General features: G+C 36.0%; 1 protein-coding gene across 1 annotated transcript in view; it reads right to left on the reverse strand.

The window, feature by feature from the left end:
• Window positions 1-2,226: 2,226 nt before the first annotated feature.
• Window positions 2,227-11,803, reverse strand: part of NDUFV2 (NADH:ubiquinone oxidoreductase core subunit V2) — a 22,094-nt gene continuing 12,517 nt past the window's right edge. The window contains exons 5-8 of the mRNA XM_006763279.2: window positions 10,985-11,153; window positions 9,183-9,292; window positions 5,015-5,091; window positions 2,227-2,376 (exon numbers count right to left, since the gene is read on the reverse strand). Of these exons, the coding sequence (XP_006763342.1) occupies window positions 2,283-2,376; window positions 5,015-5,091; window positions 9,183-9,292; window positions 10,985-11,153 (450 nt within the window). The 3' untranslated portion in view covers window positions 2,227-2,282. The remainder of the gene's footprint in view (window positions 2,377-5,014; window positions 5,092-9,182; window positions 9,293-10,984; window positions 11,154-11,803) is intronic.

The raw sequence follows: 11,803 nt of genomic DNA on the forward strand, positions 1-11,803 counted from the left end.
TGATCGGCCGCCTCCTGCACACTCCCCACTGGGGATGTGCCTGCAACCAAGGTACATGCCCTTGACTGGAATCGAACCTGGGACCCTTGAGTCCACAGGCCGACGCTCTATCCACTTAGCCAAACCGGCCAGGGCAAGAAAGTAATTCTTATTATAGATATTATGAATAGGTCTCAAAAGAAGCCTGAAGAAAACTAGTTGATTAGTAAGCTGCTAATAAAGCTTTAAACTGTATAGCTTGGTTTTTCGTTGGTTCAAGTCCTAGAATCCATCTTCAGCAAGTGGGTAAAATATGTTTTCCTTACAGTACCAGGAGATCAAGGACTTCAAGCATTAAACATCACTCTTAGTCAAAGAAAAATTTTATCACATATAATTAGGAGTAGTTATTATTAGCAGACACCAAAAATGTGTATATGTGATTTATATGAACTAGAACCCATTCTACAAAATCTACTTTCCAACTTTAGAGCTTCACACTTGTAGCATCAATGACCCTTATGTTTTAACTACAGTAAGTCCAGTTAGATCATTCAAATAGCTGCCAGCCCTGGCCAGTATGGCTACGTTGGTTGGACATCTCCCCATGCTCTGAAAGGTTGTCATTCAATTCCCAATCAGAGCACATGCCTAGGCTTTCTGGCTGGGTCCCAGGTAGGAGGTGTGCAGAAGGTAGCCAATTGATTTTCCCCTGATGTTTCCTCTCAAGTCAATGTTTTTCTCTCTGTGTCTCCCCCTCTCCCTTCCTCTCTAAAAATCAATTTTAAAAAATCTTTAAAAATTTTTTTTAAAAACTGCCATACTTCAGGAAGGTGAATATAATCAATGTAAAATAAAATCTCAGATGATAAATTATCATATGACTTAGTCTCTACAGATGTAAGACCTTTGCAATGAGTACTTTTTAAACAAAATTTTAAAAATATTAGAGAAAGGAGGGGGGAGGGAGGGAGGGAAGGTAGGAGGGAGAGAGGGAGGGAGAGAGAGAGAAAGAGAAAGAACATCTAGGTGCCTCCCCCAGGAGCCGCAACCTGTGTACCTGCCCTGACTGGGATTCGAACTTGCCACCTTTTGGTGTTCGGGACAACACTCCAACCAACCAAGCCACACTGGCCAGGGCTGCAAAACTATTATCATGTGCTGTAGAATTTTCTGGAGCAATGGCCTCTTCCAGTTATAGCAAGTAAATCGGAGCAATCAGTAACTTTTCCCCTAATAACTTTCAGTAGCAACTCAAAAACCAAAACACATATTAAGATTTTTTGCCAATAGGGAGGATGAAAAGTTGAATTTTTAGTTTATTTTTGCCATTAAATAGCAGTAAGTAAATTTCCTCCCCAAATGTACCTTTTTAAAACCAGCACAGTTAAGAACTGAGAAGAAATGAAAGACTGAGTGGTGGTAAACACATAGGCTAGGACATAGCTGTTACCTCCAGCTCCTGGAAATTGGCAAGGAAATTTTACTCACTGTATCCATATACATTTTGGAACCATCTTGGATTATTATAGTGAAATTTTACCTGCCAAATGTTTTTAAAAGCTATTCAGGACATCATCATTAGAAACAGTGCTTTTGTGTTTAATATAATAGATTTTCAAGAAAAATGGGCAAAAAAATTAAGCAAGATTCAACTCAAATGACCTACAGACAACTACCTTATCCTCCTAACACTTACAGCCTACTTGAAGTATCACCACAGTTGGAAATACAGTAACAATTGTATGCTGTAAATATAAAAATATTTCAAGAGTGCACTGACATAAAGTTTATATAAACATCATGTTAACTTAAGACTTGGCTATGGCTAAACATGGAAAAGCAAAATGTATTTGAAATTTGAATTTTTATTTCGCAATAAACTGTAATCTTGATAAAAATAACCTGGTAGTTGAAAATGGGAGTGGGAATGGGGTTTTGGAGTTACTATTAACTAGATTATGGAATAACGTCTTCATAGTTAGCCAAAACTAGCAGAAGGCTTTAAAATGGAGTTTTGAAGCCTTGGCCGGTGTGGCTCAGTAGGTTGAAGTGTTGTCTCATACACCAAAAGGTGGAGGCAACCAATCAATGTTTCTCTCTTTTTCAAATCAATGGAAACATATTCTCAAGTGAGGATTTTTAAAAAAATGGAGCTATTAAGTTTGACATGGTACTTACAGAGCTATAAGTTGCTAAGTTACCACTAAGGTGTTCACAGCTTGAAATAAATATTAAAAATTTATGTAGATAGGAAATTCATATTTTATTTCTCCAGTGACATATTTACAGTTGAATATAAATTAAAGGCCTGCTTGCACACCAAAACCAGGTCCTTTGGGTGGTTCGGTCAAAGAGGTAAGACCCCCAGCTGGCTCACAAGAGAAGCGTCCACTCCTGAAAAGGAAAGCAAGTTAACATTAAATTGACTATTAATTATTACTATTTATAAATTTTTAATTAAAAAATTATAACTGTTACTCACAACAGCCCAGTTAAGTAACTATTTTTCACCTAATAACTAGCATATATTATTTAATCCAAACATTTCAACTGCTGCAAGATTTTCTCTTCGTAAAGTTAAACATGAAAACTGACATATCAAATTCACTATATAAATATGAAAAATATAAAAATAACCTAATACTAGCTCCCATTTATTGAGCAGTATATATACAGTATTAGCTCCTTCAATCTCAACAATGCCATGAGATAAGTGATTACTGGCCTTATTTTATACAGAAACCAAGTGTTGGGGGATTCTGCAAGTGCCCCAGTATCAGAGCTTAACTACAGGAAAATAACCTAACCCAGAGGACATTTTTAAAAATCATGTTTTAATAAACTAGGCACTACATCTTTTATATTTGGATTTTATTTAGAATGAGATCTGTCATTGTGAACAGAGGGAATACACACTTATATATTATACTTTAAATAGAAACTGGATTCCTTGAGGAATTTGAAGATTTGGGAGGATGTCTCTTAGAAGTAGTAAATACAAAATCTATTTGTATTTATGTTTTTACGCCATAATAGTACTAATTTTTCAAAAAACAGGACCCAGACCAGGGTTGCTAATAGCCAGAAAGGAAACAAGAACAGGTACTTATATAGGAATCTATGAAGAAAAGCAACACAGAGGTAGAAGAACCTGTCTGGTTTTTGTTTCACCCACACACATACTTTCCCAGGTATTGGCTCAACCTCTGCCCTGTCTAACCTCTGTTGCTAGAGCCCAACTCAGCACCTACCATTTCACCCCTCCTATTCCCTAGCTTTGTTCATTTAGTTTGTTCCTCCAATCGATTTTAGCTGAAGAATTTGTTCAATTTACATCTTTTTACTCCCTCTGGCTTTGCCCTTCACATTCTGTCATTAATCTTGTAAGTCTGTTTTCAAGTCCTAGGAAATCATTTTTTATTGAGAGGACAGAAAAGTGATACCACAATCATAAGATCTTTCTAGCTATTACCAGTACATTACATAATGCAAGTAGCTAAGTAGAGTATTGTAATGAGAAATGGCTACAAAGTCAGAAATCAGTATATTTTGTATTATAAGTTACTATGAAAACCAGATCAAAAAGCAGACACTGTGTACTGTCAAAGCCTGAAAGTTTCAGGGTAAATGGCAAAATGACATTTAGCTTTAATAAAAACAATACTTGGCTTTGTAATTTTTTTTTATGTTAACTAGCCACACAGGTATACCTGCTGCTCCTTTACTAGATTCCCCCTTGTGGTTTAAGCTCTTTATCCACACAAAGCACCGATTTAAGAAGATTATAAAAACCAAAATTTCTGGAACAATAAATGGAGGAGTTAATTATGTATACTGCCTGAGTTCTTCACAGGATTATAAAATTTTATAGAAGACAGTTATTTTAAGAATAACCTGGTCCAGATTCCTAAAGTTTGTTCTATGAAATGACAGTCCATGACATACTTGAGGGGAAAAACAGAGCCCCAGGGGTTCTTATATCTGCCTACAAACGTTCTCCTTCCCCTACCATTCACAAAAGACATATTAAAATATTATAAGGCAGTAAAATCTTCCAGTAAAGCCTACAAACTTTGTTTTATCTACTAGTTGTAACTTTCCTCATTTTATCTGTAAACATTCCTCAGAACACAAATAGAGAGGCAGTGAACTAAGCCCTATTCATTCACCTGACAGTTACAATTTAAATTAGGGTTTTCACTTAATAAAAACCAAAAAATTGTTTTCCTGATAATTTATGATTAAAATGCCATCCACTAATTACCCTGTTCTCTTCATCATAATTCAAGAGGTAAATCTGTTTTTTTAGCCATTCCAACACTATTTGTACATTCATCATTTTAACTCATTTGCATTCTAGAAAACTTGATCTCATATACATACAGGTTACCTAGGTATAAAAAGGGCCTTTGGAGCTTAGGAGAAAAGGCAAGGAAAATGCACCTGAAGGAAGAGGTTACAGAAAGGCGAGGGCAGACATGCTCCATAGAAAGAGCAGCTCTATACAGATTTTATGGCTTAAAAAAGTGCTTTTTAAAGAAAATCTACTCATTGAAAGTTTAGTGCTTGTTTTAAAAAAATATTGTTGAGATAGATCCACCACTGTCCCTACTTTTATTATTTTAAAAAAAAGTGACTTTAATGTCTAGAGTTATCCATTGGCCACCACCTATATATTTTTATGTATACTTTATAAAAATATACCTATATATTTTTTACATCTAAAATATTCTGCATCCCACAGAATTCTGAAAAATTTAAGCTGTCTTTATAAAACTAAACATGAAGAATTCAAATTGGATTCAAAATTATTTTTAGCTAATCCATACTGAAAAATAAACTTCTATTTAATAATTTGAAAACAAGTTTAGAAGTTATTTTCAATACTTTAACTTAAAATAAGAACAATCTCAGCACACAAATATTTGTTTATAATGTCAAAAAAAAGAAAGTGTTGTCTTACCATCAGTTTACATGAAAGACTACTTTAGGTTAAACCATTAAAATTTATTATATAAAAATAAAAGCGTACCTTGGCCCAGGTTTTGGCATTTTGCCAGCCTTGAGCTCATCAATAATTTCTTCAATATCCTTAGGTGTCAGATCCTCCTATAAAAAAAAATATTAAAATTACTTTCGCCCTAGCTGGTTTGGCTCAGTGGATAAAGCATCAGCCTGCAGACTGAAGGGTCTCAGGTTCAGTTCCAGTCAAGGTCACATGCCTGAGTTACAGGCTCAATCCCCAGTGGGGGGCATGCAAGAGGCAGCCAGTCAATGATTCTCTCTCATCATTGATGTTTCTATCTCTCTCTCCCTCTCCCTTCCTCTCTGAAATCAATAAAAATGTATTTTTTTAAAAAAATTACTTTCTACTTGAAATCTGTGCAAATCCCTAACATCAATTAGTTTATTATTTGTCTTTCTCAACTTACAAGTTAGTTACCAAGATAGAAGCAATGGAATAACTTCTACATATAGTATAAACTGCTAAATGCTATATGTATTAAGAGCTGCAGCTAAAGAAGCAATAGAGTAGTGCTTTGGAGCAAAACAGTTCTGCATTTGAGTCCTCAACACTATCACTTACTAGCTAGTAATCTCAGACAAGTTACTTAGCCTCCCTAAGTCTGTTTCTTCATTTGTAAACCTACTGAGAATTAATTAAATGAGAAAATATATAAAACAGAACAGTGCGCTCAACAATGCTGAGGCAGCACATCTATAATAATAAAAGTGTAACATGCAAATCGACCAAACAGCAGAATGACCATCTAGACCACGACGCTACGTGACACGCACTGGTGCCAGGCCAGCCAAGGCGGGTGCGATGTGATTGATCGGGGGGCCCACCATCACTCCACCATTGCCCTGCAGAGGGAGGCCCAGGCCACCACCCAAAGGGGCGATCAATGGGGGGGCTCCGCAATTGCCCCCAAGAGGGAGGCCCAGACCACCCTATGTGGGGTGGTCATCGGGGGACTCTGCGGAACCGGGGAACCGGGGGTATGTGGCAGCGGATGTGGGCAGCACCAGGCCAAGGTGGGTGTGGGAGGGGGGCAGGGCCGTGAGGCAGCCAGGGCTGCAAAGGCCTACCCTTCCCCGAATTTTGTGCATCGGGCCTCTAGTAGTAAATAAAATAGCACCAGCTGGCATAGTAACTTAAAAGTAGATGACTAATATCTATCCCTAACCTAAAGATCTAATATCCTAGGGATATCTTCTTTTCCCAGGTGAATTTTACCATTTCAAAATTCATTTAATTTTCAAAGAGAAAGGTAAGAAAACAACAATAACAAAAACCCACCTTATTTTTGACACATTTTAATGATGCAGACCCTCAAAACCCCATTTCAACTAGAACAGCTCTATATTTTATACACTACACCTGTGTAAAATATTTGACTCAAGAAAGGGTTCTGTTATTTAAAATACAAAAAGAAATAAAACACATAAACACATGCCCACTCGTATGCCTAGTTGCTGCAACCTACATTTAATCAAGAGTCAAACAGAATGGTAAGGTTAAACTAGGAGAAAACTATCTAAACTACATTATATCCATTCATCCCCCTCTAAAACTGTTCAGTATTTAACAAAATGTTTTGCAGTACCATCTAGCAAGCTATTTAGCCTCCCTAAGTCTGTTTCTTCATTTGTAAACTTACCTGAGAATTAAATGAGAAAATGCTAGAGAAATCATGATTCAATACTATATTTCCAGTGCCTAGTCAAAAATTGTCTATAATATTGTTGAATAATGAAACATTTTTGAAACTAAAAAGCTGCTTTGAAACTGCTTAGGGTTTAACAGATGTTAAGAACTTCATAGCTAGAATACATCTTTCAATTATCTATTGATTTTATTCCTCCCCCAAATCTTTATTATGAGAATTTGAAAACTATACATAAATACCATATCCCTACCACCTAGACTGAACAATTTTTAATTTGCCATATTTTCATTATGTACACACATGCTTTGGGTCTATACCATTTGAAAGCAAGTTGCAGACATTATAACACTTCATCCCTAATATTTCAGGAGGCCATTTCCTAAGAATAAGAACATTTTCTTAAATAACATAATGCCATTTCCACACCTCATTACCTAACAATAATTCCTTTAATAAAATCAAATGTCAAGTCCATATTCAAATCTATCTAACCATCATCAAAATGTGGTAACTGTGTTTTCCCTAGGTAGGATCCAATCCAAGTTTATGTGACTATTTCATTTTATCCACTCATCAACTGAGATACATACAAGTTACTAATTGCCTTGCCAAAGACTATACTAACTGAAAGAATCTTTAGCTCTTGGGTAAGTCCATAGGCTACCATATTTAGACTTATTATGCTTCAAAGAAAGCCTTGGCCACTCTAATTCTTGCTTAAATCAAGATCCTCATTATGATGAATAAATTGCAGAATGTTGGAAAAGAGAAAGTTGTTGCCATATTTTTTAAGGACTTTTTTTTAAAGTAGGGGAAATGGAGAAGAAATTTAAATCACTGATCATTAAAAGGAAGAATATCATTATAGGGAATGAAAACACCCTAGAAATCTAAAAGGCCAAAGAAATATAATTTCATCTTCATTAAAAAAGTTATAGATATCCATTTCAGGCATTATGGCAGAATAACTATCCTGACTGAACTTCTTGTTGTAACAACTATAGGTGCTTTTAAATTTCATCAATATACTGGCAAGGAAATACCCAGAAACCAAAACCTCAAAATTCAGGTAGAGAGAGGTGGAACACCATGCAAATTTGGCTTTAGGATTTCATAGTCTAGAGCAGCAATTTTCAACTGGTGTGCCACAAGAATTTTTAAAATATGCAATACCTGACTCCTTAGTCAGGGGCACTGAACTCTTTTCCCTTAGGTTGTCAAATAAAAAAAAAAAATGACAACAGCCAATACAATAATAGCTGTCTGGTGTGAATGAATCAATTATATCCTTTGGGTTTTTTTTAGTCAGATTGGCAAAAATATATATTTTTTGGTACGCTGCAGAATTTTAGTAATTAGTTTATGTGCTATGAGATGAAAAAGGTTGAAAATCACTGGTCTGGAGGGGCAAGGGACAAAGCCCCAGGTCACAAGAAACATCCAAATCACATGAAGTTAAGACCCCAAAAAGCTATATCCTCAATATAAGTGTAAACAGAAATTAAACTGTCCCTAAAAAGTCTGCTAGCTTAGAATCTTACACATTGAAGGCTGAGGGAAGGGTTTAAAGAGAGGGGTCTCTTTTGGGACAGTAGCATTTCCAGGAGCAAGAGAGTGGCAAAGCAAATCTCTTCTTGAAGAATCCACCTTTAATACAGGCCTCTAAGAATTTCCATGAGCAAATTTCTAAGAAGTATGAGCTAACAAGATATTATGAATGAAAACCGTGATACAATTAAGGTAGCAGGCAATTAAAAAAAGATAACTATACGCTACCCACTTGGATATTAAAAACATGTTTAAGAAAAAACTGCAAATTTAAAAATATTTAGAACTAAATGAATATTACTTATCAAAACTTGTGAGACCTGGCTAAAACAGTACTAAAAGACAGGTATGATACCACCTCCATAAAATTGTTAGAAAAAGCAATATAGTATTACATTATTACTGTAACTTATACATACATTTTAAAAGTTTAAAAAACATGTACAAGAAGAATATACACTGAATTTATGATAGTGATTATCTCTGGGAATGAATGGAAAGGAATAGGATTTTTGGTGGTAATGAGAATGGTTTACTTGCATCTGTAGGTTAATCCTACAAATAATAATAAGGATAAAAATAATTTCCTTAAGTGTGGAAAGTATTATTATCTGTTAAATCTTGATAGCTATTTCCTGTATTTGTATGTAAATTAAACTTTTCATAATTTAAAAGTTTTAAAAATATATCATTACCTCCAAGATTTAAATGCAAAAATATTTAAAGATAAATTTTTAAAAACTATCTGATGGGCAATAACGGGGAAGCTAAAATTGATGTTTTTATGAAAGGTTTTCCATTCCTATGACATTTTTATGAGTAGGAAGCCAAGAAAGAAACAAACAAAACAAACCTTGGATATTTATGCCAAGTTTCTTCTAAATGCATAATTTAGAAACCAACATTTATAGGACGGGAAAACAAGTATTTTAAACATGACATCATACAGTTTTAATTCATATTAAGTGAAATACTCACATAGTAGTTGTCATTTATTTGAACCATTGGTGCATTTACACAGGCCCCTAAACATTCCACCTCTATAAGAGTGAAAAGTTTGTCAGGTGTAGTCTCTCCAACCTTTATTCCTAAAAATATAAATGATCATTGTAAGGACCAGGTTATATTTGTTTTTTTAAACTTATAAATAATTCTTTTTTGTTGAAAGTATTACATATGTCCCCTTTTCCCCCCCATTGACCCCCTCCAGCCCACCCCCACCCCAGGCCTTCAGCACAAAGGGCTTGTCAATTTTTACCAATCAAGTTCAAAATGGCTCCAGGTTATATTTTAATAGCAATATGATTTAAGAAAAAAAGAAAAGAAAACCGACATATTACGGAGATATACAAAAATATTTAAGAGCACTAAATTTCTTAAACAAAACAAGCCTGCACAATTATACTAGAAAATTCAAGGATTTCTTAAGTGAACTCGTTCCTTTAAGAACAATCAAATTTCAGGTGACTTGTCTCCAGTGTTTGTTGTCAAATAGCAGTAAAACCAACAGTACAATTTTCCTTTTGACAGTGATAATAACCTACTAAAATCATATTGTAAGACTACAAAGACTCAGAAAACTGCTAATATCAAACATCATTAAGAATGTGACGCCCTAGCTGGTTTGGTTCAGTGGATAGAGCGTTGGCCTGTGGACTGAAGGGTCCCGGGTTTGATTCTGGTCAAGGGCATGTACCTTGGTGGCAAGCTCCTCCTCAGCCCAGGCCCTGGTCAAGAGCATGCAGGAGGCAACCAATCAATGTGTTTCTCTCACATCGATATTTCTGTCTTTCCCTCTCTCTTCCATCTCTCTAAAAATCAATAGAAAAATATCCTTGGATAAGGATAAAAAAATAAATTTAAAAATAGAATGAGAGGAAAACAATTACTCTAATATCTTTAGAGAAGGCATTTTGTCAAAACCTGACAAAGCAATTCTACTTCCTGTAAAAAATCTCAGTATATAGCAGGTATGCAAAGAGGAATATACATAAAAGTAACCTCAAAATAACTTAATAATAGAAATATGAGGCAGACATACTTATGCTGTAGTCAAAAAAAGTACAAAAAGCACACAGACACATTACATTTATGTATTTAATAATGAAAACAATATAAAACCTAAAACTATTCAACTATTATCAGAATTTGTATCTTGAAGGTGGAGGGTAGGATTATGAACAGATTTCAGATTTCTGTTATATATACTTCAATACTGCTCAAATTTTACCACATCCAAGTACTTTATATTCAGTAACAAAATTTTTTTAAAAAAACCAAAAACCTCCTTTTACTTTACTTGATTATGTAAAGTTATATGTGCAGTAATGACAGTTTTGTGTGGAAAAATGCCCTTTCAATTTTTAAAATGCTACTATAATAAAACCCCATTTCAAATTTCTCTTCCTGACACATTCTTACTATTTTATTTGTCCAAAGGCTAATTTGAAAGGACCTAAGGATAAGATAGTCACTTTTTACATACCACATGCTATTATTACACAATGAAACTTAATTTGTAAATAATGAAAACTTTAAAATTCCTAGCTTTTCCAACATACTTAATGACTAGAAAAAGATAAGATGAAAATTCAACTTTGAGGCTGAGAACTAGGAGTACAAAGTAAGAAATAAATGTAGACAAACAGTAAGACAAAATTTACTCATGAAGTAGAGATCCAATAAGATGACAAAAGTTGGAAAAGTTAGGTAGAAATTGATCAACTCTAGAAAGACAATTATAATTTTCATAAAAGTTATACATATAATGTGTCCCATACCAAGCTTTTTCTGAATGGCTTCCAGTATGCTGTCAGAGTTTCGAAGCATGCAAGGTGTAGTAGTGCAGATCTGAATGTGATACTTTCCAACTGGCTTTCGATTATACATTGTATAAAAAGTTGCTACTTCATATACTCTCATTGGAGGTACTTCTAAAACTTCTGCAACCTAAAAATAGTAGGAAATTTTTAAAAAACATAATTATCCTATATAATAAAAGAGAAAGATGGTAATTGGCATACAACCGCTACCCTTTTCATTGGCTAATCAGTGAGATATGCAAATTAGTCAACAGCCAAGATGGCGGCTAATTTGCATATGTCAGCCCCAAGCCTCAGACTGAAGCTTTAGGCTGGGGCCTGGGCGGAGCCATCCAGCGATCATTGATGGCGGCAGCAGCAGGGACCCAGGCGGAGCCAGCCAGCTATGCTTGATGGCGGCAGCGGCAGGGAGCTGGGGGTGCTCCGGCCCAAGCCTAAAGCCTCCGCCAAGGGCTTTAGGCTTGGGCCAGTCCAGTCAGCCAGGGATCCTTGATGGCAGTTGCAGCGGGGAACCGGGGCGGAGCCAGCCAGCGATTGGTGGCGGGGAGCTGGGGGTGCCCCGGCCCAGGCCTAACACCTCAGCCAGAGGCTTTAGGGCAGAGCCAGCAAGCTATCCTTGATGGCAGTTTTGGCAGGGAACCGGGGCGGAGTCAGTCAGTGATCGGTGGCGGGGAGCTGGGGGTGCCCCCGTCCAGGTTTAAAGCCTCGGCCTGAGGCTTTAGGCTGGGCCAGGGTGGAGCCAGCCAGCGATCAGCGGCAGGGAGCTGGGGGGGGGTT

Source organism: Myotis davidii, unplaced genomic scaffold, assembly GCF_000327345.1.
Source record: "Myotis davidii unplaced genomic scaffold, ASM32734v1 scaffold78, whole genome shotgun sequence".
NCBI lineage: Eukaryota > Metazoa > Chordata > Mammalia > Chiroptera > Vespertilionidae > Myotis > Myotis davidii.